Raw genomic sequence first — 26,895 nt, forward strand, 5'->3', positions numbered from 1 at the left:
CAATCAGCATGTTCAGCGGCCATGTCCCACCCCTGAAAGTTCCTGAACATTGAAAAGTACTACCTCGCAGGGCGGGACTTTGGAGGGGGGAAATATTTACCCGGAACTTCATTTACGGTAGACCCTGGTTCCTGCGGTGTTAACACACGGAGTACCACCTCAAAATTCCTAGTTCCTGGGGAAGGTTCCTGCATTTGAAACACGGCTAATTACTGTAAATGTTTGGGATCGTCCACGTCTGTGGTTGCGCAAACTTTAGGGAATGGTTGAGGCACATGCAGTTAATGAGAATGTTAATGAAGGGTAGCCTACATAAGATGGTTAGGTGATACATAAGATGCATAAGATGGTCACCCTAAACCCTACAGCAAGAAAACGGCTTCTCAAACAAGAAAAAAATGTAGGGTGGGATTTGATTTTGTCCATCAGGAATTGATTAGATTATTGGATCGTTGTCATTTGCCTTTGCTGCCATCTCGTGTGAGTGACAGGTTGTACAGCCCTCTTGCCTGTGAACACGTCATCAGAGAAGAGAAATGTTACTGCAAGGAGGGGAAGTTATTTGGATTAAAGATTGTGAAGGCACATGAATTCAAAATAATGATGTGCACGGATGAATCATTTATAATAAATACTGTTTTATTAAACAAAAATATCTGTAATACGAAGCACATATGGTCTAACTCTAAGATTCGATCAGAAATTAAATGAGTTACAACCTCAAGACTAGAAGAAACTATATCAAATAGAAACTACATTCACTATTATCAGAACTCATTGTCTTATTATTCAGGTCCATTTGTCTAAAAATCTAATTAGAAAATTTTAACTAAATCTAACATTTCCTCTCTCTTTCTGCCTGTCCTTCAAAACCAAAGCTCATCAGAAACAAAGGAGAGATGGTTACAAGCTCTTCAATGGTAAGGAAAAAAACAAATCAAAGACTTCTGTCCATAACAGCATATAATGTATCAAAGTACAAGTTTCTTTTCAAACATGAGGTATTCCTGCTTTGATGTTGTGTCCATTTTCTTGAATGTTCCACGCCTCTGTATTTGTTTTTTCTTGCTTTCCCATTTGTTGTTATTTGTTTGTAATAATGTTTCATTCTTCAGGCACACCTGCAAGGCCAGGCAAAGAGTCTTGCCAAATGCCATTCTTCTCTACGTTCTGCTGATCTGCCATCCCGATGACAACAGCTCAGCGGTACATAAATGCCTTTTGGTTTAATTTGGACCAAGCCACTCCCAGCCCTCAGGGAACTAAATCCATGTCTCTGTTTATAAGTGAAGGTTATTTGTACTCTAGCCCGAAGCTTTTCCCTGTGAGTTGATGGTCGATGCTGTTGTTTGTTTACATGCTGTTGGCTTTTTAAGACCGTTGCTGTGGCAGTGGATGTGAGCACGAGCGCAGAAAATGTGGTTCAGTACATCATGCAGCAGTGCAAACTACTGGTAAGTAAACCATTATAGCCTCTTGTGAGTATGGTGTGATACACCTTTGCTTGAACATTAGCTATTTAACCTATTTAAAGCACAGTTGAATACTAGGGAGTGGTCCAAATTAGAGAGTCACTTGCTTTTTCTTTACACCCAATATCACCTTGTAATTGATGGATTTAACTACCTGCTCGTCTGAGACAATGTGCTTTTATAATGTTGTATACATCGTTCTGTTGCTCTATGATGACCAGTAACTATATTATGCCAAATTTGTCCACTGGCATTTCCTGTGTTTGATATCAGCCACTTCCTTTTTCCTGTTTCTTTCCAAAACATAATGACCACTTCCTGTGTGCAGGGTGAAGTCTTGGACTACCAGCTGTGTGTGAACTATGAAAAAGAACAGGAAACATACCCCCTTATTGGTGATGACACACACACACACACACACAATTTTTAAAACAAATGTAAACACATGGTACAGTAGATCAGGAGTGTCAAACTAATTTTCAAGCATCTCTTTATGCTTGACCAATTTTAATTTGCTCCCATGCAGGGATCATGCATAACACACTTTTCTGGAGTCAAAAACAATGTTATGCCTCTTTAAAATCAGATAAAACAGCTGGGAGTACATGGAATTTACAAATTTCATTCACCAGAGATCTTTAGATTACATCAATTATATAATTACACAATAAATTACGGAATATTATTCAAACAACAATATTGAGAAGACAATGAGAAACCTGCTCTCGGGTGGATAATTTAATAGCTTGAATAAGCCATCTAAATATTACCACCTCCAAGTTCAGCCTAAAACAAAACTGAATGGCTCATTTAAATTACAAGGCATGATTTTCAGGCAAACTCACTATGAAATTAATATATCATCAGGGTTGGGTAAGATACAGAATTGAATTGAATCCCTTTCGATCCATATGGATAGAATTTTAGTTGAATTGGTCTGCAACATTCAGAGTTTGTCTTGACAAGCTTTGCTTTTCTAGTTAAAAATTACAGTTAATTTTTTAAAAAGTGAAATTCACTTTTTTACTTCTAAAATATTTCAGTGTTACCTCTCTGTTTTCATTATTGCCAAAAAGTACATTCACAAACTTGGGAGAATTAACTATACTGTAGTTTGCCACAAATCTAGTTTAAGCTGCTCGCTGTCACACTCACACCACATGGACTCTTGTTTTCAATCAGTACTGTTAGTTAGTTTGTTGTCATGGACACTCATTAGTTTCAGCTGTGAATACTGAACTATTTAAGTTCAGTTCTGTTTGTGGGTCTGGTCTCGTCTAGTTGTAGTTGTGTTTGGATGTACCTCGTTGGAATTAAAGTCTGTTACTGTCTTCATTATCTTTGTGTTATTCGCGTGTTTAGTCTCTCCCACACAACACTTGACACTCGCAAGTGTCATGGATAATTAAAAGGAACATTCAATCACATCTAAGATGTAGCTAAAATTATATATTAAGATTTTTTAATTACTCGATATATGCTCCTGCGTTCCTACATGGGACAAGTGATTTAAAAAATGGATGGATGTTTTGTTATTTATTATGAATGTTTTAAGTATGATTTTTCTTAAAGTCATCCCACATCCCAAGGTTGGACTCCTCCAAAGGACATGATTCAGCCCGCAGGCTGTCTTTAAAAGCTCTGAGCTATATGAAACTTCCCACTCATTGACCGCTCTGTGATGAAAGACTCGTCATGATAAAAAAACATTTTTTTTACTATTACTTTATTACTATTACTACTATTAATGAGCTGTCGGCACCCCCCCCCCCCCCCCCCCCAGGTCATATATATGCACATTTTTATGTAAGGTTTATTGAATGAGACAACAGGATATGAAAGGTTTAGTTCTAGATAACAGAATGCAAGACTCAATTAAACTTCTTGTTTTTTTCCTCTACAGTATATTGTAATGGGGCAACCTCAGGTTCATTTGCTCCAAATGCCAGCCATAAACATTCACAAACACACAAGCTGATCTTCACTGTCTCAAATAATCTGGGGTGCTAGCTGGATTTTTTGTAGAAAATGTTACACACTTATCCATAGGTGCATCAATGTGTGTCGGATTTATTTACAAATTTTGTACTAGTGAGAAAACAAATTAGCAGCCTAGCAACTATTCTTAAGATCAAAAGAGGACAGTGTTTTACTCTCATAAAAAAACACACACACAGACACAATCATACACAGAATGAAATATGTTAGAAATGAAGTAAACACAATAATATGCTTTTTGGTTCCTGTACTGTTCAAGAATGAAATTGCCTGCAACCTGAAACACAATTTCCTGTCTCAATTTTTTTGTCTCTTGTAGGCCATGAGCTACCATTCTTTATCCTGCATCATTCTCTGAGAAGTCAGCAAGACCATCTGCTCATGCCCAGTGAGCCCGTGCAGGAAACATTTAGTTCTGCCCAACGGACAGTTTCTTCCAAGACTCCTCACTTCACCCTAAAAACCAGAACACAAACTCCTAGGGGTGAGTTCACTTGTCACCAACAGAACACATATGGTCAGCTCAGTAAAACTCATCAAATGCATAATAAGACTTGTGCCTTCTCTGAGGATCTGTTCTCTATGGTGTTCCCTTTCGAAGTGGAACCTAACACTGTGTCATGAACGCTCTGTGTGAGTCTGTGTCTGAAGCACCTGTGATACACGCCATTCTCGATTTTCTACCGCAGTCAGGTGACATCATATGTGTGCCGGCTGGTCATATAAGGGTGCCCAGAAAGAACGCATCAGATTCTTTGTCTTCAGGAAGCCGTTTGTTTGATGTGCATGTGGAATTCTGAACTGGTAATCTGTCTGTATATCTCAAAGAAGATGATATGTATAGAGGAAGTGTCTCCTTATGGGAAATGAGAGCCAGCATGGGTTTATCCCTTTCTCAAACATCACTTCTCTCCAGCACTTCACTCTCATGCCGAATCAAAAATCTTGTTCAGCTTGTTTGCTCTGAGGAGCTAGACGTTATGGGAGTTGAAGCAGATGTAAGTGAGCCCGCCTACTCCAACTCTGAGGAGTTGGTTGAAGTTATGAACCACGAAATGGCATCCTCACTGAAGTCTCCAGTCCTGCCCTCTAAGCCATGTTGGTTTACAATGCGGCTGGTGGGCAAAGCATATGGAGCGGCGGGCCAGGCAGGTGGCACTCTGCACATAATGGCAGTGTTGCAAGTGTATCAGGACGATTTATTGAAGGACTCAGATCTACGAGAGGGGGTGTCTCCAGAGTCTACAAAGTCGGATGACTTTCACTGGAACTGTAGGAATGGGCAACCATCAGCCAACAAGAGGAACTTGGTAGGTAGAGAATACTACGAGAGCTCAATGGCACTCCACTCATGGCCACTCTCTTGCTGAGCCACTCTCTTGCTGAGTTTAGTTCCAACCCTAATCAAACACATTTGAACAAGCTAATCAATGTCTTCAGGATCACTAAGGCTAAAATCAAGTGTTTTTTCAGGGTTGGAGCTAAACTCTGCAGAACAATGGGCCTCCTGGACCAACGTTCCCCACCCCTGCTTTACATCGACTAGTTCTCTAGGAGACCTGTTATTGGGTAAAGCACTTCCCTAGAGGTTCAGCGGCAAAGTTTTTCGGTCCTCAGATGAGGTTGGGCTGTCACGCACCTGTGATGATCGGCAATAGAGAGCAAGGAGGGTGGAGATGCTGTGGCGCTCCATCCCGATGCTTTCTTGCCAGGTCTCCCTGAAGAATATTGCCATGTTTCTTAGGTAGAGAAGGCAGTTAAGAGAATGGTGTTGTCTCCTGAGTCCTCTCCCAGTACTTAGGACAGGATGCTAAAATTGTTTACGTTCCCTTTGGTGAAGTCGCTCCTTAGAGCTGATGGCCAAGGGTTCGGTTGGTCGGGAGAGAAGGCCGTGGTTTTGGGCGGATGCAGGAACTGCCTTGCAGGTAAGTTTTAAGGGTATTAATAATAATAATAATAATAATAATAATAATTCATTACATTTATATAGCGCTTTTCTCTGCACTCAAAGCGCTTTACATGTAAGGGGGGAATCTCCTCAACCACCACCAATGTGCAGCATCCACCTGGATGATGCGACGGCAGCCATATTGCGCTAGAACGACCACCACACACCAGCTTACTGGTGGAGAGGAGACAGAGTGATGAAGCCAATTAGTATATATATGGGGATGATTAGGAGGCCATGATGGACAGAGGCCACTGGGCAAATTTGGCCAGGATGCCGGGGTTACACCCCTACCCTTTCGAAAGACATCCTGGGATTTTTTGTGACCACAGACAGTCAGGACCTCGGTTTAACGTCTCATCCGAAGGACGGTGCTCTTTTGTCAGTAATAGTGTCCCCGTCACTACACTGGGGTGTTAGGACCCACACAGACTACAGGATGAGCGCCCCCTGCTGGCCTCACTAACACCTCTACCAGCAGCAACCTGGTGTTCCCAGAAGGTCTCCCATCCAAGTACTAATCAGGCTCAGCCCCGCTTAGCTTCAGTGGGCAACCAGTCTTGGGCTACAGGGAGATATGGCTGCTGGTATTGAGCTGTGGACCTCTTACCACAGGCACTAATGCTCTTGGTGCACTGTATGGCAAACTTTGGCTACAGCTTAGCTCGCTGGAATTCTCACAGCACAATAAGCAGGCATTTGTTAAGTATGGCATAGTGGGTATTTTGTTCCCATAGTGTCAACTCCTTGGCGCAGTGTCTCATTCCCCTTTTCAGGGAACCTGAATAACCAGATACATTCTTTACATTGTGTGGCTATCTAGAGGCCATTAGTAGACTTTTGCGTAATAAAGGTGAATTTGTGGAATTCTGCAGAATGGAATTAAACATGTATTTAAAATTAGTTATATGGAGTTCAGAGCTGTCTGCTGAGGTCTGCAGGTGCAGATTCAGTGTACATGAGTAGTGGAAGGCCGGGCAAATTTTCACATATCTTACATTCATTTATGAGTAAAAATCGCAATGCATAAATTATTAATTGTTGGTTATCTGTTGTTTCAAATTTTAAGTTGTAAAATTAGTTTAAGTTAATACCTTTATTTATCAAGGATGCATACAATTGATCAAAAGGGACAATAAAGACATTTGTAATGTTACAAAAAATGATATTTCAAATAAATACATTTCTTTTGAAATTTCTATTTATCAAAAAAATATCTGAAAAAATCAGTTTCCAACTAAATTTTAAGCAACACAATTTTTTTTTCAACACTGATATAATAAGAACTGTTTCTTGAACACCAAATCAGCATATTATAATAATTTATGAAGGATCATGTGACACTGAAAATGGAGTAATGGTTGCTAAAATTCAGCTTTGCCATCACAGGAATAAATTACATTTTAAAATATGGTAAAAAATAAATAATTTTAAGTAATATTAAATATTTCACAATATTGCTGTATTTTGGATCAAATACATGCAGCATTAGTGAGCATAAGAGACTTCTTTCACAAACATTACTTACAGACCCCAAACTTTTGAACAGTTTTCAAAAACTTAGTTGTTGCCATAAATGATCATTTCTATGAATCCTTTCAAATTAAAATTGTAGTTGTCGCATAAAAAAAGTCACTCAAAAATTATAATTATGTCATTGTTTGCACCCCTCATGTCATTCCAAACCTTGTGAAATGTCTTAGGTTGTGGCATAAAGATGTTGCACTTTGAAACATAAAAATATGATTGTGTGAGGAATTTGACATTTTTCTGTTAACTTTAAGCCATCCCATAAAAGCTGCTCTTTGTGAAAAGTCTCTGAAGTATCTTTAAACATGCTTACGCACATAAAAGCAATGGCATTTTCCCTTCTGTAAATGTCACAAACTTGTTTCTTATTTTATCATTAGTTTTTAAGCAATGACATTTTCCCTTCTGTAAATGTCACAAACTTGTTTTTTTAGAGCAAATTTTTGTTTGTATGAGTTTTTATATGTTTTAATAGTCTTATGAAAATGTATATTTGAAATATTTTTCTACCTTATAGCACATTGTAGCAATAACCTCTGTGCAAACTTCTTATGCAATTCTGGCATGATCAGAGCGTCTACTTTTTGTAATCAACCTTTCTGTAAATGATCATGGCTATTCATATTGATCTTTAATTTTGAACAATGCTACTTGCTTAACTTTTAATAGCTACATGTTTTGCATTAGAGCTTAAAAATGTTCAGTACACAAATATTGTTACGAGAAGGGGGGAAGAGATATAAAAGAGAACAGTTAACATTTAATTTAGTTAAAGATTTTCTAGCCCTTAATAATGAAACAAATACTTCTTAAAGTTTTAACATTTTGTTAAAAGATTTATGGACATTTCCTATTATTTTACCTCTAATACTACCAATAATCTATCTGGATTCCTCTCACATCTCATCATATAATACTGTACTTTATTGTACAGTACATAATGGTAAGGGTCAGTTATTAGTAATAGAGCCCTTTCAATCAGTATTAGGAGCATTCAGTGTGTTCACATGGGATGCAGCCAATTTTGATATCTTCTTCCTTTGAGTGTGGCTTACTCTTGCCTTCCTCTTCCCTCGTCATCCCTTACCATTACACTACAGAAAAATAGGAACATCAAAGCATGTGATTAAACATACTTATTTATTTATAGATCAAGAGACACTGAAATGCTGTGAGGAAACATTTAATAGAAAGATGGTATAATTTTCCATTTGTTTGTCTTTTTTTTCTCAAACTAGAATCAGCGGAACAGTAGCTCCTCCAAATAATGTATTTGCCTAAGTCTGATTGGTCCGTTTTGTATCATTGACTGACAGGTGCTTTGCTGAAACACAAAAGAAAGAGGTCTCTGATTGATTGGGCTCTGAGGAGGGGACACTTTCATCAATCTGATGGCCAGTCTGATCCACAAACTGCCTCTCACAAGCTATTTGGTCAGTCTCTTTCTTCCATTTGTCCTGATGGAAACCTGCCCAAACCAATAATGGTAAGGATATCACTGGCTCTGGACCTTTTTGTTTTTATTGTTTCAATGGAACTTTCGTTAAGCCATAGGTTTAGGTATGAGAGACTATATAACATATATTTAATGTTCCTGGCCATGTGTTTATTTCTAATATGTGATCTATTTAATATAGCATTACAACCTTAAGTCAAAATGCAAAAATAATATATATATGACCAATGTTCTCAAACTGTGTAGTGGTGTGGATGATTAGCATCACAATTTTAATCAACACACACACACACACACACACACACACACACACACACACACACACACAAACACACACACACACACACACACACACACACACACACACACACACACACACACACACACACACACACACACACACACACACACACACACACACACACACACACACACACACACACACACCAGACAGAATCTAAACAGATAGAAGATGTTTTAAGAAAGAAAAATATTTATGCATTTGAGTTGGATGAATTGATGTATGTTCCAATGTAATGGTCCGATGAGGGTCTTTCAGCACCATTAGTTATAATCTACTGGGATACTTGTATTAATTAAAACATGGCATTATGTGTGTAATGTGTATGTTAAACTTGAACTCCAAGAAATTTGTTCATTGCTCAAAAATGTATGTAAATAATTTTAGCTATAAAAAGAATATATTATTAGCTGCCAATGTAAGAGCATTACTCTTAGCAGTTAGATTTTTAGGTACTTACTGGCTTCATACTTGTAGAAGCATTTAACTTCTTTTTTTTTTTTTTACCCTTTCAAGATAAGTTCAAATCCTTAATTGCTTATTCGAGAGACAGATCCACAATTATGGGGGTTAAACGCTGTTGCAACATAAATTAGTCATTAGTATTCTGTTTTAAAATTGTCATTCATTTCATGGTCAGGTTAGGTCAGGTTGAGCTTCTGTTTATCATAGGCTTAGATCAGGGTTTCCCAAACTGTGTGTTTGTGAGGGAACTGCAGGGGATTTGTGAGTTAGCCCCAAAGCAGCCCTGTAACCCAAGACTGGTTGCCAACTGAAGCTAAGCAGGGTTGAGCCTGGTCAGACCTGGATGGGAGACCTCCTGGGAAAACTAGGTTGCTGCTGGAAGAGGTGTCAATGAGGCCAACAGGGGGTGTTCTCTCTGTGGTCTGTGTGGGTCCTAACGCCTCAGTATAGTGACGGGGACAGTTTATGCCAAAAAAGCACTTTTGGTGGTGGTTGAGGAGACTCCCCCCCCTTTTATATGTAAAGCGCCTGAGTGCAGAGAAAAGCGCTATACAAATTATTATTGTTATTATTTAAAGCTAATAATTAATTAAATCATAATTTAAAGTAAATAATTGTAAAATACAAAATAAATACAAAATACAAAAAAATTCAAAATAAATAATTGACTAAAAATATATATAAATTATTGTTTACCTGCATTCTTCATTACAGCAAGATGGTCTTTCTGCTGGGCCTTAAGCCTGTCGCACCTCCAACGGTGCCCTTGGTGGAGTATGCATGGCAGAGGCGTCCTTTTCTCTGAGGCAGGCCTAAACCTGACCGCACGATTTTGCTGCAGGGTCTTCAGCTGGGGACCACCGCTCATTGACGTTTCGCCCCTTAACTCAGAACGTCTCATGGTGGCGGGGCAGTGAACAGGGACGTCTCCCTGACACCCCCTGCAGCAAAACCTAATTTGATGTTACTCCCCAAGCCTTGTCTCGTCGTTTCGAGACCCCAAGGCTTGCTTTCTCCGCTTCCTCGGAGAGCTCTTTGGTGGATCTGCTCAGTGTGGCTCCCCGTAGTCCCAGGTCCTTGAGCAGACGTGATATTGATCTGCCCACAAAGCCTCTGGCTTCCACCTCCACTGGATTTTATGTAACCATTAACATACATCAGAGAACTGTGAACATGTAAATATAGAAATATCATCTTAAAGTCTCAGGAGGCACTACAAGTACAGTAAATATGTATGTGCAATGGGTTTGGCTGACTAAAGAGTTTGAGAATCCCTGGCTTTGATTTACGTGTGTGTGTGTCCGTGTGTGTGTGTGTGTGTGTGTGCACAGGACCTACTATATCTGCTATTTTGTGAGGGTCCAGAGACCCGTGGAATCTTCCGTCGTTCAGCAAATGCCAAAAGCTGTAGGATCCTAAAGGAGCGAATGAATTCTGGGCAAAGTATTTCACTGCATGAACAATCAGTTTTCGTCTCTGCATCTCTAATTATGGTGAGAACACAGTAATTTCAATTCAACAGTGATGCAGTATACATACAAATTCACACAAATAATTTATCGTCTACATTCACGGTTTAATTCTACATTCTCAATCTAAGTTATCATAAATAATCAATGGCTTGAAACATAAACATTTTACTCTCCCCTATATATTAAATTTCTTTGATTATCCTTTTTTATTCTTGATTAAATTGTGTGTGTGTGTGTGTGTGTGTGTGTGTGTGTGTGTGTGTGTGTGTGTGTGTGTGTGTGTGTGTGTGTGTGTGTGTGTGTGTGTGTGTGTGTGTGTGTGTGTGTGTGTGTGTGTGTAGGAGTTCTTACGGAAACTGCCTGATGGTGTTTTGTGCTGTGACTTATATGATGACTGGATGGAAGTGCTAGAGAGTGAGGATAGACATAACAAAGTCAGAAGGTGAGAACACCACACAAACATACACATGTACATATGCTTGCACATAAAAAAAACACTGTATGTACAAAGTGTATGAACTAAGACTGAGTTCCCACCTGGTATTAAGATCACTAAGATAAATGTATTAGGTATTGGTAATATATTTAATTTATAGTTATGCTCAAAAGTTTACATACCCCTTGCAGAATCTGAAAAACATTTTTTTTTACAATATTAGAGGGATCATGAAAAATTGCATGCTATTTTTATTTATTTAGTACTGTCCTGAAAAAAGCTGTTTCCCATAACAGATGTTTACCCATAGTCAAGGCAAAATAAAAGCCGAATTCATAAAAATAACACTGTTCATACGTTTACCCTGATTCTTAATCAGGTAGTAAACAGGACAGGACAGGACAGTAATAATCAATTAATCAATTAATTAATAATTATTATTTAATTAATTAATAATGAATTAATAATTAACTAATTAATTAGTAATAAGTAATTAATCAGGGCATGTAATGTGTCCTTACCTGGATAATCCATGACCGTTTTTTGTTTTGTTTTATGATAGTTGTTCATGAGTCCCCTTTTTGTCATGAGCATTTAAACTGGCCAAAGTTCTTCAGAAAAATCTGCAGGTTCTTTGGTTTCTGCATATAGATTTTGAGATCCATTGTTTTACACAGAGGACAATTGATGGACTCACACACTACTATTACAAAAGGTGCACTCATTTAGTGACGCTCAAGAAGGCAACAGGATGCTTTGAGAGCCGTGGGGTACACATAATGACATTTCTAGAGCCCAAGGTTGCTTTACAAAAACAAAGAAACATCATAGAGCATAGGTACCGAGTCTTGTATTATTGTTTATCCGAAGATATTTGAACACAATATTTACAGGTACAAAAATATACTTTTCTGTACATTTGGTTAGATGCTGAAAAATACATTATGGATGTACTAGCAGTATTTAAAATGTGAGCGGTATTACAATTGTTACAATTATAGAAACATAAAATAGTCATGAATCCTTTATATAACATAAATATGTTTATATAGTTACATTTGCCATTTTATAGATATATTTTTAGATTCATTAACTCTATCCTTAAACCTAAAGATAACTACTATTAAAAAAAAAAATGTAGTAACAATAATGTTTGTTATATACATACATATTGTAAAAAAAAAAGATTTAAAAAAAGATTGACAACTCAATAATTTTTTTTCTGAACATGCCAAAAAGCAGTCCGAAAGTAGTCCAAATGACGATGTGTTGCATACAATAGTTTTATCTAAGATGCAGAGTAACATTTTAGTTGTTAATCACTGAAAATCTTATCCTGATCCACAGATCTCATTCAAAAGCACATATCACTTGGTGACGAGGCATAAAAGAGGCAATGAGCTTTTGATATTATTGACATAAACCCTTTTTCATAACATTTCTTGAGGCGGCTAATTTAGAATTTTCTAACGTGTGCGGGATTTCATCGTTTTCACAATTGCTACTGAGATTGTAGACATAGATTGTTAAATAAAGACAATATTGTTAAACAATTACAGACTTTTTTTTTCATTTTAATATTTTAAAGTCTTATCTAATCTTATCTTAAATTATTTAATCCTTTGAAACGAGCTGCCACCAATAGGCACGCAGCACAGAATGAAGTTTAGTAAATGAGCCAAGTGCTTTTAATAAATTTTATCAAAAATATAATATTATTGCTAAAAAAAAAAAACATAGAATCAACTGAATTCAATTGATTTAATATTCACATATTCATTTTGTAAACATTTTACATTTTTACAAGTATTTAAATGATTTATATTTTAGATGCCTTGTCAGTACATCAATGCATTTTAGTCTATGCAAACATAAGTAAATGCATGGTAGAATCACATCTTGCATAAAATACATACTCATAATGAGATCATGTTGAGAAACCAGGTGAAGAAATAATAATACACGCAGAAAACAACATTATGAAAGGAGACTTATTGAGGAGTTAATTAAATACATACTGGAAAATACACAGGAAAAAAAGATTTGCTTTTAGAAGTCTATTGAAAGTAAGAATAGAAGAGGTGTTGCAAAGGTTCTGAGGCCAATTACAATGGCACCCATAGTGGCTAATCTAAATTTAGGGGACAGTAAGTAGATCAGTATCTGAAAACCTAAAGGAACAGGCAAGGGAGTGAGTCATTTACATAGTTACAAAATCAAAGACTCTTCCCTTTAAATTCAATAACAAGTGATCACAAGAAAACAAATAGTAATTATCCATTCAAATGGTAAGATCCACCAATAGGACATTTTGACATCCATTCGTCATGGCAAGACTCATAACTTGACTAGATGGCATGACTAAAAACGTCTGCTTACATGGAAAATTAAAAGCTTCAGGCTCATTTAAGTGTATATTCACTGAAACTTCTTGCAAAATGCATCTTCTGGGTTCTGAAGAGTACAGCCATTTTCTCTTTGTAAACATCCCCTACTTCCTTCAGCCTCATTATTCATCCTCATTATTCATCCAACAACCTCTGACCCTTAATTTAAGGTAAAATAAATTAAATAAATAAACAATTTTTTTACTAATTAGGTAAAGAAACGTATTAGTGGAGGGTAAGCTGTTGTAAGCAAAGAACAGCAAATTGATATTTAATTTTTTCGGGAGACCAGCAGCATGAATGCTCAGCTGGGAGATTTATAATTGGTATGTTATTTCTCAGAAACATTTGAATACTGACTAATGTGAACTCTATTAAAAAAAAATCCCTCCCTGTTCTAGCCTGTACTCTTCTAGACAATAGAAAATAATGTAACCTGGAATGAACTCTTATTTAAACTTATTATGTTTGAATAAATTATTTCGTAAAAATATAGATCACATTGTAAAGCTGCCTGTACATGGTGACAGAGCATGAATAAGCATAAACAAATTAACTATTTTCCCGCCAGTGTTTTTTTTTTTTTTATAAAACTTTTTTTTTATTATAACTTTAAATATTTAAAGTTGTCAGCCAGCCTAAGCATTTTTGATAATTTTTACAAAACGTTCCTGGCTGGCCCCCATACTATCAATGTATGAATATCTGAACCTATCAAAAGCAAGAACAGAGCCTCTGCTTTAACTAAACAAAAAACAGTTTACTATAGCTTCCTGCATTCTTCTTTTGTCAACACTTGAATGTGGGTAAGTTTCATTAAAAAAAAAAAATGTTTTTGTCAAAGACTACAACATATGCATAAGCAATGCTTTTATAGCTTGTTTCTCCTTCATTTTCACAAGTGTTTTGATCAGGTGATTCAATACTCTTTCAGAAGACGCGTAATAGCGCCACTTACCGTATAACAGTGAAAACATTCCACTATGACCACTATGGTCAAATATGATTGACAATTAGCAAACAGTTTGGATTGGCGGTATGGTTCTGTTAAGGGCAAGAACTCTCTGCGCATCCATGCAGCCTAGCATGGATAAGAGCAGCAATAACCCCCCTTAGTGTAAACAGAACAGAGCCAACATGAATGTATTGCAGATATCATTCATTTACATTTTTGTACAACAATTTGAGAATTTATTTTGATTCAAGAGGAATCAGAATACCAAATCCTGACTGGATGAGAGGAGGAGCTGGGGATGGAGGAGGGCAATTAGCTCCTGGGAAACGTGATAGCTGCTGATACTGAAGGAGCTTATATATGTATACAGTGATAGGCGTCGTATTCCTATGTGGATCAGCTGAGAGTCAGCTGATGCGAGCTTGACTAACGTGACCTGCCAGAACTGACGCTTGATTTATTTTGTATTGAAATTCCTTTGGTTTGGTGATGGTAAAACTTCTGTAAAATAACCCTGATCGCTATAATTTGCATCTGACTTGCCTCAGAGGATTGAACAAAAAATCCTCTCCACCAGTTTGTTCAAAATATTCTTCTCAATAGATATTCATCATAGAAACTCATGTTGTTGTTAAAGTGCCACTCAATCAGTTTGCTACAGGCAAAGTAATGATAATATTTTCTTTTTCTTTCTTTTTTTGATCCACCATTTGAAAAGTTCAAATTCCAATCCAATTGCTTATTGCTTGGAAATTGCTTACACATTGATATTCATATTCACTAGTTTATGCTCACCTGCATGTTTTATCTCTCTCTCCGTGTGTGTGTGTGTGTGTGTGTGTGTGTGTGTGTGTGTGTGTGTGTGTGTGTGTGTGTGTGTGTGTGTGTGTGTGTGTGTGTGTGTGTGTGTGCGTGTGCGTGTGCGTGTGCGTCCGTGTGTGAATACATTTCCATATGTATGTGAGAGGGCTGACAAATTTCTGCACATAGTAATTTGTTGGAAAGATTATTTGAGTATTTATTTTTATGCTTCTGTTATCTGGTTGCATTTGTCTGTCATTGTTCAAGCTGTGTTGTCTTTGTGTCTAGTTTGCTTGCACAGTTGCCAGAGGAGAATGTTACCTTGCTGTGCCACTTATTTGGAGTGCTACACAAGATACACACTCTCTCAGAGGTGAATCAGATGACAGCAACAAACTTGGCCCTTTGCATTGCACCCAACATGCTCTGGAGGTCTTCCCAAATCAGCCCTGAGAAAGAGGGACAGAGTGTGTTGCAGGTAAGCCAGTAAAAATGTGTGTACTTTCTCACTTCTTCACACTGTGATAGTAAATAACGTGTCCATAAACTGTTTATTTATATACACACAGTGGGGTTCAAAAAACTGATATCTATAGTGAAACTTTATACAAATTCTAAATTAATAATATTATTATAAATCAAATGCAGACTTGCAATATTATTGTCTGTGGTGAAAATTCTTTGTCATCACAAATTATATTATTATAAATCATGATCATATTCTCTGGCATTATTTGAGAATGATCCAAAGAGCAGCTTGGGTTAAACAAAGTACTTGTGATGAGTGATGAGTGACCGAATCAGAAATATTTCTTATTCATTTTAGGTCAAAATAAGAGTTATTTTTTAAACAGATTTAAAATAGTTTATTTAGAGATAGATCATTTAGGAATAGAATAGATCATTTAAAACAGATAATTTAGTCTCATAACCTTCTGGTTTAATTGACATTTTAAATCCCTGATTTTTTAAGCCCACAGTTTATGTAAAGGAAATAGTATTGGATTCCCGTCATCACACAGTGAACAAAGATATGACAAGAATTAGCAACAAGAACTAAGAAGCTATACAAGAGAATCAATCCTGAAACAAAACAAAATACCTTGATCACTGTGACATTTAGCAGGTAATGAACATACAAGAGAGGCATTCTTAATATAGCTAGTGCCCACTTGACTAATTAGATCATTAGAAAACTGTTCTCTGAAACAGCTTTAGAAGTATATCATGTTACACCGGAGGACACCACTGTCACAACTACCCACAGACAATATAATCACTCAGTCTGAGTTACAAGCAAAATAGTTTTATTGTACATGTATTAATTCATGAAGTACACTCACACACTTTCACTTGTTCAGGAATAGAAGCAGTTCCAGTCCAGTATCGGAAAGTTATTGGTTTAAATCTAGGTCAGATTTGAACAAAGAAGTGAATTTTGTGCCCCAGGGCAGTAGATCCTAATTTGTATGCCAGCTTGCTAAGCACTGCTGTCATGCCGCTTAAACAGTTCACCCTCATTGCTCTTGGGAAGACCACTTTAAAACCACTATCACCACAGGTTGTCATGCTGGAGAAAAATCCATGAGCTATTACATTAGCTAAATCGCTTGAATTTTAAATAAGCACAAGCACCTTCTGGTAAGGGTGCTAAAGGGTGCAACAACCCGGTCCAACTAGTATGTGCACAGTTAATAATTACGTGACTATTATTAGCCTAAAGCTGCAAATGAGTCATGCAAATGATGCATCTGATGGCTGCTGACTTAGTCGTTGAGTTGTTCTTATTAACCTCTGCAGTTTACAGCAGCAAAATCAGATTTCCTGATGTCACCAAAGGGATCTCTCTTATCAACAGGATGTTGACACAAATGCAAGCAGGGAAATCATTGAGAGCTCGAATCGCCAGGGACCAACGTCACTATATTGTTGGCACGAATACTGGTGGCACAATATGTGTTGCAACACAACAAGAGATTTATAAATCTTAGGTTTGTTTCAAATACTATGCAAAATAAGACATACACGTGGCACTGCTTGGAAAAATAAGTATCAACTTCCATGTAACACTGTAAAAAAAAAAAAGGAATGAATCCATACTTTTTGTCTTACTATGAACTGGGTTTCAAATCCAAGAGTGCTGAAACAGAGATTTTTTGCATGTCAAAGGAGATTCCATGTTATACAGATTTTCATATTCAGGGCCAATAAAATTTAGGAGCATGTACAGTAATTGAAAAACAAATCCAGATTCTCCTGACTAATATTCTATTGCTTCATATGACAGCTGTTGTTGAGTCATTCACTTCAGACTAACGGGCCAGTTGACATACTCTCACTCGCTGCTGTGCAGTGTATGTAGTGATTTTTGAAATTATGATAATCTGATAATCATACATCAGTAAAATATCTGTATGCCTTAACTTTCCAGGAAAAGTGTGCATTTGAATGTATAGCCACCATGGAGCTGTACATTACAGCTACATATAAGTATATTATTAGATTTTTATTATTTCGTTTTATAATGAAAGCTTTTAAAACATTTTTGAAATTTAAAAAAGAAAAGAAATATATATATTTTTTATTATTATATTAAAATACACCCAGTTGGCTGTGTATTAATTGAGCAGTTATAAAGATCGAGCACCATAGTTTGAGCTGTAGATTAAGGGAGGGGTTGGTTAGGTTGTGGGTTATTTTATTTTATTGTTTTATTAAAAGCTTGACTGAAGTAATAGCCTTAGATCTGAGATATTTATTGATAGAGAAAAGTCAGCTGTGACTGGGTGACATGAATGGAGAATGGAGTACTACTAGCGCTGCGGCCCCGCAATAATAGCCTAAAGTATAAGAAGCCAAAAAAATACTTGAGGTGGTCGTGTCTGTGTGATTTACTCAGAGATTGAAAATAGAGTGGGAGATTAAGCAGAGCTAAATTTTCTCATGGCTGAGCAAATGATTGACATTATAGCCACATGATAAGAAGAGGAAGATAAATATGAACAGAAGTAATAATATATTATGAGTCATGAACATTCTTTTCTTCCATTGATATGAGAACCATGCTGGGCATTTGAAGGGCATGAAATTCCATTTTGTTGAGAAAAGCATAATGCAATTGTTGCCTGGCTACCTAAAGATGCCAATTATTAGAAACTGGTTTCCATAGAAACATATTTACTGGGATATGACAGGCACAAAATATGAGACCAATGATCTGACTCCAAAAAGTTTCACGTATGAGGCAGGGTTTATAAATGCACATGCTCTGAATCCATACCTTCTGCATAATTCATACCACATTGACTACCCATCAGGGGGTTGGAGAAGTTTATATGCCATTTTTGAATTCTGGCCATTCATGCTGGAGCATTATTTAAGCCTGTTTTTAAGATTTACAAATTTATATTGAATAGTAAAATTCCATCTAATTGAATTTAATATTCCTTATATATTATTCATATTATGAATTAAGAATTAAGAATTTCAAATGAGTAAAAGAAACTAGAGCTTAATAAAACATTTAGTATATATAAAACAAGGCAATGGACCATTTCAGTTTGTAATTCATATCCATAAATTTAAAACATATTTTAATTTGTTTAATTTATGAATACGAATCACATAAACTGAAATGGTCAATTCCCTTGTTCCATTAAGATTTATACAAAATGTTTTATTAAGCTTTATTTTTTTTAAACTAATTTAAAATTCTTAATTCATGTGAATAATATGTAAGGAACGATTTTAGACCTATCTGATCCAGTGGAGATGAGATCACAACTATCTAATCCACTGTAAGACTCTCTGTAAACCTCTGTGTTTCACTCTGAGAAGTATGCAAACTGCATCTGTAAATAAACCAGATGATAATCTTTGTGTGATAGTTTAAAGATTAGAACTGTCTAAAGAAACTTAACGTTGGCTAAATCCACATACATTTATGGTATACACCAGTCAAGTAACTTCTTGGTGATTCTTTAGGTATGCGCCTGTGCAGTGTAATATATTTCTGTTGTTTGACAAAGAACAAACATTTCCACCATGAAAGTGTAAGAACTATAGGTAAGCTGACACCTATAGCTTTAACAATTAAAAAGAACCATCGCAACTTCTGTGGCCTTCAGAAAGATGCAGTGTGTAATACTTTCAACCATACTTCCATTAGACTTAATGATTTTTGAATACTTGGGCACAGGGATGAATTACAGTGTGAATAACCACTGCTGTAATCTTAAATTCATACTGAACCTATTTCAATGATGGCTGGAACGGTTAGTAATACAGAGAAAATGTTTATGAAATATTTAAAGTCGGCATGGAACGGAAACTGCAATCTCCTTTTCTCCCCCATTTTGACATATACTATATCCGAGTGAAACTCTTTCCTGAAAAATTTATAGGGCGGATTCAATTTTGTCCTCGATTTTGTGTTTGGTGTTTTGCTAAGGGAACGATTATTGTCCGGCTCTCATGCTGATGCACACGACATCAGAGAAGAGATGTTAAAGTTAAAAGGATGGTTCACCCAAAAATTAAAATTCTCTCATCATTTACTCACCCTCAAGTTGTTCCAAGTCTGTATGAATTTCTTTCTTCTGCTGAACACAAAATAATAATGCCAGTAACCAACAGTTGATGGGCCCCATTGACTTCCATAGTTTTTCATCATACTATGAAAGTCAATTGTTTGGTTACCCATTTTCTTCAAAATATCTTCTTTTGTGTTCAGCAGAAGAAAGAAATCCATACAGGCTTGAGGGTGAGTAATTGATGACATCATTTTTATTTTTGGGTGAACTATCCCTTTAATGTATTTGATTAAAGATCAGGCACACAATACTTTTAGAATAAACACTGCAATGTTCCTTAAAAATAATTTGTCCGTTTTTATTTCATGGTGATGAATCATGGAGGGATCTAAAATGAGCAGTTGGATGTCTGACACAGCAGATTATTTTGTTTCTTAACATCCAAAGGCAACAGCTCATTTATTCAGTGCAGCTTCCCATCCCAATTATGGATACCAATTAATACACAGACAAATATGCTGAATGAGAGCAGCCTATTTGAGACAATACCTACTTGTTAATGTGGATAGAACAGTTTGCCATGTCCAGGACTATGTTCAATGATGCGTTTGCATTTATTAACTCAAGCAATTGCTTTAGGAAGAGAACAGCATGAGTCAATCAGTGGATAGTTATTCATTTTCTGCCAACTACTGAACCCTGGTGTCTATTAAATACTGTTATTTTGCTATGGAAATTCTGCAATGCTACAGCATTTCATTCCCTCTGCATGCATTTTAATTTTCCATTTCTTTGGCCTGGTTTGTGTTTGAAATGAGTAGGAGTAAAAGATTCATTGGCTTTTTTCTATGAGAGAAGTGAGGATCTCTATGCAGATGCCAGACACACGCTCACACACACACACACACACACACACACACACACACACACACACTGGCGCGTCACGTACGGTCTGTGCTATGAAAACTCTAAACTAATGTCTAAACACTTTAGAACTTGGACAGAAACAAGGTGGTAGTCATAGCATACCAAATGTGTCTTACCACAGACGCACTTACATGCTCCGATGAATGTACAACACAAACTTCTGGAGCTGGTTTGTACAGTGCTTCAGTCTCTGATATATGTGCTGCCATAGTGGACGTTTATGTTTGCAGGCCAGCTGTATCTGTTTTCCATATTGATGATGTTTTGTGTTTTTTCATCTGTCATTCAGGTCGCCATGCTAATACAGTACCTGATAGAAAACACGCCTGCCATATTTGGAGATGATCTGGACAGTCTGTTCACCAGGCAGATGAATTCAGAGCAGGAAACACATGACTACACAGGTAATTGTGTCGTTATGCCCTTTGGACCTCATTAATATCAGAAGCCTATTGAGGTACTTAAACAATTAGCCTTTTTGACAGTGCAGTTTTACAGTACTCCCACACACATTTAAACTGCCTCCAATTTTGAATATGTTTGCAATATGTGGCAAATTCATTTAGGTCCTGAGGTCCTGACTCTCTGTGGTCATTAAAAATCCCAGGATGTCCTTCGGAAAAAAGAGTAGGGGTTTAAACCCAGCATCCTGGCCAAATTTGCCCATTGGGCAGTGTACATCATGACCTCCTAATTATCCCCATATACTGATTGGCTCCATCACTCTGTCTTTTGACCTTTTAAAGTAGCTAGTTCACAATTTATTTTTATAATCTGTCATAATTTACCCTCATGTCATTCCAAACATTTAATGAAAAGCTAATAACTTAGATGAACACCCTGACGAAGGCATGTAAAGCCGCAACGCGTAGGTGGATCTGTCACCAATTTTAATGTTTAAGCCATCAATGAAATAAAGGCTTTTTAACTTTTTTCTACTTATTTCGAGTGCCTTGGAGTTCCTAAGTTATTAGATTCTGTATCCCATACAACCAAAGAGCACCGAAATTTTACACCCTGAAGCAGCACTTCTTTTGCATTCTTTGCTCTGATTTAATGAGAACCTATTTTGAAGTATTTTTGCCCACTCACACAACCCTGTGCAGAGGATAAAGTTTGAAAATGGATGGATGTTTTTGCCCATACAATGCAATCAAACGGGTGGAAAACAACATTTGACTCCACTGACTTTCATTGCTTGGAGCAAAAAATATATATATCTACAAAGCCTATCTTCTTTTGTGTTGGGTGAATTATTACTTTGAGGAGCCACTTCGTGTTCCTGGATTGCACTGAAGTGATGCTGTACAGTCTCGGTGTGAAGTATGATTGATCACAGTAGTTCTGCATCATCCAGATCCGACATTGTTGTGATATGTCACTCTTTTGTATGAAAGTATCCTAGTTTTGGTGAACCAATCAAATGCCATGAAGTATATTTGAGATTGCACTTTACAGTATATTGCTTCTTGTTCATTTTGAATGAAATGGAAGATCAATACTCTTTGTGTTATGGGATATCATAGCCCTATAGTGAGCTCTGCTGAATACTGTAAGGATGCACATTTCAGCAAATGTCGTTCATCGGGGTATACATACAGGAAATATCCATGCTTTTCACTGTATACATACCTACAACATACCCTGTGGTTTTCTGATCTCAGCAGATATTTTTAGTGGGTTTCATGTTTGTGCTTTGGAGCTCTTAGGAACATTTAATATTCTTTCAGAGCCATTCTGGATTGGCTTTGGCAGTTTGGTCACTCTCCAGATGAAAGGTGAATGTTTGCCCTGTGGAGTAGGTTTTCATCTAAGAATTAGTAATATACAGGTTAAAGGCACAGAAACTCCAGGGCTATTCAATTGGCGGCCCGCAAGCCAAATCCGGTTCATGAATCATCTCCATCCGGCCCAAGGGCCACCCCTCCCCCTATTTTCCTGACGGTACGGCTAAATTGATATGTGGCGCCACAGTGGCGCCTGCAGCTGTACGGCTCTGTGCATCCCGTATTTCTGTCGACTGAACCAGCGATTCCAATCATTCATGAATCAATCCTTTTTTGAGTCGATTCTTTCTTTTCGGTGAATTGGCCAAACGCGCTTGCATAACGGTCTAAGTTAATTATTAAACTATAGTTTTGTGTAACGGCCGTAACATTCCCAACAAGATTTATGAGGAATACAGGAGAAACATTGTGCCATTAACAAAGTTGGAATACTTTTAAATCTCCAAATCACCACCTTTACGAACATTTAGCATGAATCTACTGTAGTAAGACTGACTGTATTTACCATGGTTTGGGCAGAAATGTGAAATACTATGTTATTAATATATATTGTATTAGATTCATTAGGTGGGTAAGGGAATATAATACATTTTTGTTATGGCAGTACTGTATGTATAGTTGTTTAAAAAAAAAAAATTACTCTCACCTATTACTTTTTATTGTGTATGTTAAAATGACAAAACTGCAATACATTTGAAATATTTTACAATTCTTTCTCTTCTCTAGATGCTTCATTTCTTCTTCAGCACTCCTCTTCAGAGGACACAGATCAAGACCTCACCGTTTCTTCCCAATTGCCTGAAGTTCATCCACTTTACCTCCCTTTGGCGGCTCTTTCCCTGAAAGAGAAGAAGAGACCCCGGCCCTTTCAAACTGATATGCCGTCGACAGAAGGCGCCTACAGCTGTGGAACACTGGATTCTATTTCATCCCGTTCCAGTGCTTCTGTGAGTATGCTGGGAGATGGGGATCTCAGCCAATCACGCGATCGATGCCTCTCTGAGCCTTCCATGTATTTTTCCACACCCCAAACGCCGGCACCGACTCATACCCCTGTTATCCGCCAATCCAGCTATGATGCCGCTGTAATAGACAGCAGAAATGAGCAGTCACAAGGCTCCATGGGGCTGAGCCCAGAACAACAATCACACAATTCTGGAATGGGTACCAGGCGACGACGTTACACTTTTTGGAAGTCGCCACAAATCCCCACGCGCTTTCGTCATCCTGCGCAGAGATTAGCCAGCATGTCGAGTCTGTCATCTACAACCACTTCTTCCCTCAGCTCATTGGATAGTACGTTGTCCCTTAGCTCTGCCGATCCAATCCCCAGCCCTCAAGATACACAGTCCCGGCCTTTTCTTTTCGGAGCTGCTGCGAGACTGCAGCCTCTCACACCTGAAATGTGCAGAAAGCGGTGGACAAGTACTTTTACTTACGAAGAGGAAGAGGACGTTTGGAGAGAGAGAGATCAAGAGACTGAAAATGAGAAAGAGAGTGAATTTGAAGCATCTTTTTATGACTGTTATGGAGAGAAAGTAGTGAAAGATGGACAAAGACCCGAGGGTGAGGATGCCATGAGCTGTGAGGCCTTTGGTGATGTTCATGAGGTTAAAGGTGCAACAAGACAATCTGTGTCTATATGCAGCGTGGAGTTTAGTGTGAATCCATTACAACCCTCTGCCGCACACCAGATAGAGCCCAATCTTGATATAAACTCGCAAGCGATTTCACTGAATCCCTGCAGTGTATGCAGAGTCCCACTGACGAATCAGGTTGGCAATGATATACAGGAATCCCAGGTGACTCAAACACTAACACACACACCCACAACAACACAAAAGCAATCCAGTACTAATGGAGAAAACTCTGTAAGTCAGCACCAGCTGGAGCGAGAAAAAAAAGATTGCTCAAACATGCATGCCTCAGGTAGGCAGAAAGTGAGCAGAATGAAAATTACAGTCTTTCCTTTTGCTGGAAGAGTGATGCTAAAACATTCTAAAGTCACAGATCAAACTGCAAGCATGCCAATTGAAACAGGGCAGAAAGTTGAGCCAGGATTCAGTGTAGAAAAGCAGGGAAAAGTGCGAGAATCTGTTCAGGTACATATCCCACAGACACTGTTTTACGGTCATAATGTTCCGCTAGTGTTACTTTCTACACCACCGCCACAGCAAACGTCAGTCCAGGTGAGGACACATTGTACTCCCCCTGATGATGCTGGTGTGACAGATGCAGGTTTGTGTGATGAAGCTAATGTTAGCATTGTTGCAACTGATATTAGAAACGGAGTAAGCAGTTACCCAGCAGAGAATACCATTCAGAGCGTCAAATGTATTAGTCATAGCATGAGCACTGTTGATGATCTGCACAGCCCTGGCTGTATTACTGAACCCGCTAGCCCCGCTGTTAGCATTAGGGGTGGTTATAATGTTAACCGAAGTATAAAGCTTATTCACAGCAATGCTAATCAGAGCGTGGCCTATCCGAAACCCACTAGCAAATCCTCAGGAACTTTTCGCCACACAATCTGTATCAAGCTCCCTGGCAGCAGAGGGTTGGCACAGAACAAGCCCTTACCATAATTGAATCCTTCTGGCTATGTAATATTATTTTGAGATGGAGTGAATGCAGCATTTGATCTCAGTGTTTTTTTTTTCCGTAAGAACGAGGTTCGGTATAGAGTTTTTTTTGCGGTGATTTTATGCGGTGCAGCAGGAGTACGTGTTTTGTGTGTATTTATGTGTTTGGCTAAAAGGCATAAAATGAAAATGCACTTCCACAGGGATTGCTCTGCGGGGTGTGCCATTTCAAAGGCTTCTGCAGAGACCGCACACAGAGACGGGAGTGATGCAGTTGTGTGAATGGAAAACTCACATTGCTCTGGTTATAGTTTTTTTTTTTTTCAAATGAACATAAAAACATTAACATCACAAAACTGAAAACAAAATAGACCAGAGCTTAAACCAAAGTAAACTAATATGATTTCCATTTTTAACAATGTTAAGTCTAATATTTTATCCAACATAAGACAAAAATGTACTGTATAGAAGGAATGATTTATGAGAAAGACTTAATATTTAGTTAAAGTCAGCTGAGTAATTTCTCAAAATATCTTTTGTGTTCTAAAATTATTCAAGTTTGGCACAGCGTAAGGATGAGGAAAAGATGACAATTTTCATTTTTGGGTGAATTGTCCCTTTAAAATATGAATTAAATCATTTTTAAACATATTAACTGAATTTGACATTATTACTGTTCAGTTTTACTTGTTATATGCTTTATAAATTCTGGTCAGAAATCATGAGATTAATTGCGAAAATTGTATACATGACTTTTGTCTTATCTAAAATATGAATTTTGTGACATAACTTTGCGCCATAACAGTTCGATTGCGGGGGGGAGGGGAGGGGGCTCTGGAGGTGGATGAGGACATGATGAAGGCCTGATACAGGCAGAGATGTCAGACAGATGGACGAGGGTGGAGTAGACTATGGAAGCGTCCATGGAGGAGTGGATGGTGGTAGAATCCATGGATGAGTAGACGGTGTGAGCAAGTACCCCGGTGAAGCCTGAGGAATGGAGGAGCCGGAGGGCTGGAGGGCAGTAGACAGGCTGGAAGTCTGTGGCGATGAATGACCCAGGTGGAACCAGTGGGATACGGGAGCCCTGTGAAGCCGACGGGACGACGGACGGACCAAGGTGGAGTTGTGGGCTCAGACGGACGAGGTGGAGCCAGGGAATCCCTATGCCACGCTGGAGATAGTAACTCAAGGTCCCAAGGTGGATCCAGGTTGCATGGCGGAGCCATCGGCGGTGGGCCTGAAGAAGTGGCTGGCTTCATTGAAACACACAGGGATGGTAGCAGCGAAGACAATATTGTGCTAGATGGGGATTCCAGCAATGAAAATGATGATTCATTGATTGGTGGAATTTCAAATGCCAGTAGAGGTACATGGGTGGGAATCAGGGTGGGAAGCATTACCTCTGAACTCCAGTTTGTAAGCCAATCATTCTCCTCCAGCTCCACTGTCACTCCCACTGGCTCAGATGTAATATCAAGTCAAGTCAAGTCATCTTCATTTATATAGTGCTTTTAACAATGTAGATTGTTTTCAAAGCGGCTTTACAGTGATAAACGGATTATTTAAGGTAACAGATTGTTTTGGCTTTATAGCGGTTTTTGAATAAATATATTTTCCAGCTAAAGTTAGTTTTAATTGATTCACTTCCGTCGCAACGATCATTAGTTATTAAATTAGAGGCCGCTAAGACCGAGATTTGACCGTAAAGTCTGTAAGATATCGTTCTCTCACAGACTTTAAACGCGAACCTGTGAGAAACACTGATGGCGCTCACGTGCGCATTAAGAATAAATTCTATAGTTATGCGCATTTGAATATATGTGCCAGGTTTGTAATTCCCTAC

At 37.9% G+C, this 26,895-nt stretch overlaps 1 protein-coding gene across 1 annotated transcript in view; it reads left to right on the forward strand.

Moving 5' to 3' along the window:
• arhgap20b (Rho GTPase activating protein 20b) overlaps nt 1-26,009 on the forward strand; it is a 46,718-nt gene extending 20,709 nt beyond the window's left edge. Inside the window, exons 6-16 of the mRNA XM_079606835.1 lie at nt 879-920; nt 1,116-1,206; nt 1,377-1,454; nt 1,801-1,867; nt 3,790-3,954; nt 8,265-8,434; nt 10,502-10,663; nt 10,984-11,084; nt 15,510-15,699; nt 20,970-21,084; nt 23,194-26,009. Of these exons, the coding sequence (XP_079462961.1) occupies nt 879-920; nt 1,116-1,206; nt 1,377-1,454; nt 1,801-1,867; nt 3,790-3,954; nt 8,265-8,434; nt 10,502-10,663; nt 10,984-11,084; nt 15,510-15,699; nt 20,970-21,084; nt 23,194-25,052 (3,040 nt within the window). The 3' untranslated portion in view covers nt 25,053-26,009. The remainder of the gene's footprint in view (nt 1-878; nt 921-1,115; nt 1,207-1,376; nt 1,455-1,800; nt 1,868-3,789; nt 3,955-8,264; nt 8,435-10,501; nt 10,664-10,983; nt 11,085-15,509; nt 15,700-20,969; nt 21,085-23,193) is intronic.
• The last annotated feature ends 886 nt before the right edge of the window (nt 26,010-26,895 follow it).

The sequence above is a fragment of the Phoxinus phoxinus genome (assembly GCF_949152265.1).
Source record: "Phoxinus phoxinus genome assembly, chromosome: 3".
Taxonomy (NCBI): domain Eukaryota; kingdom Metazoa; phylum Chordata; class Actinopteri; order Cypriniformes; family Leuciscidae; genus Phoxinus; species Phoxinus phoxinus.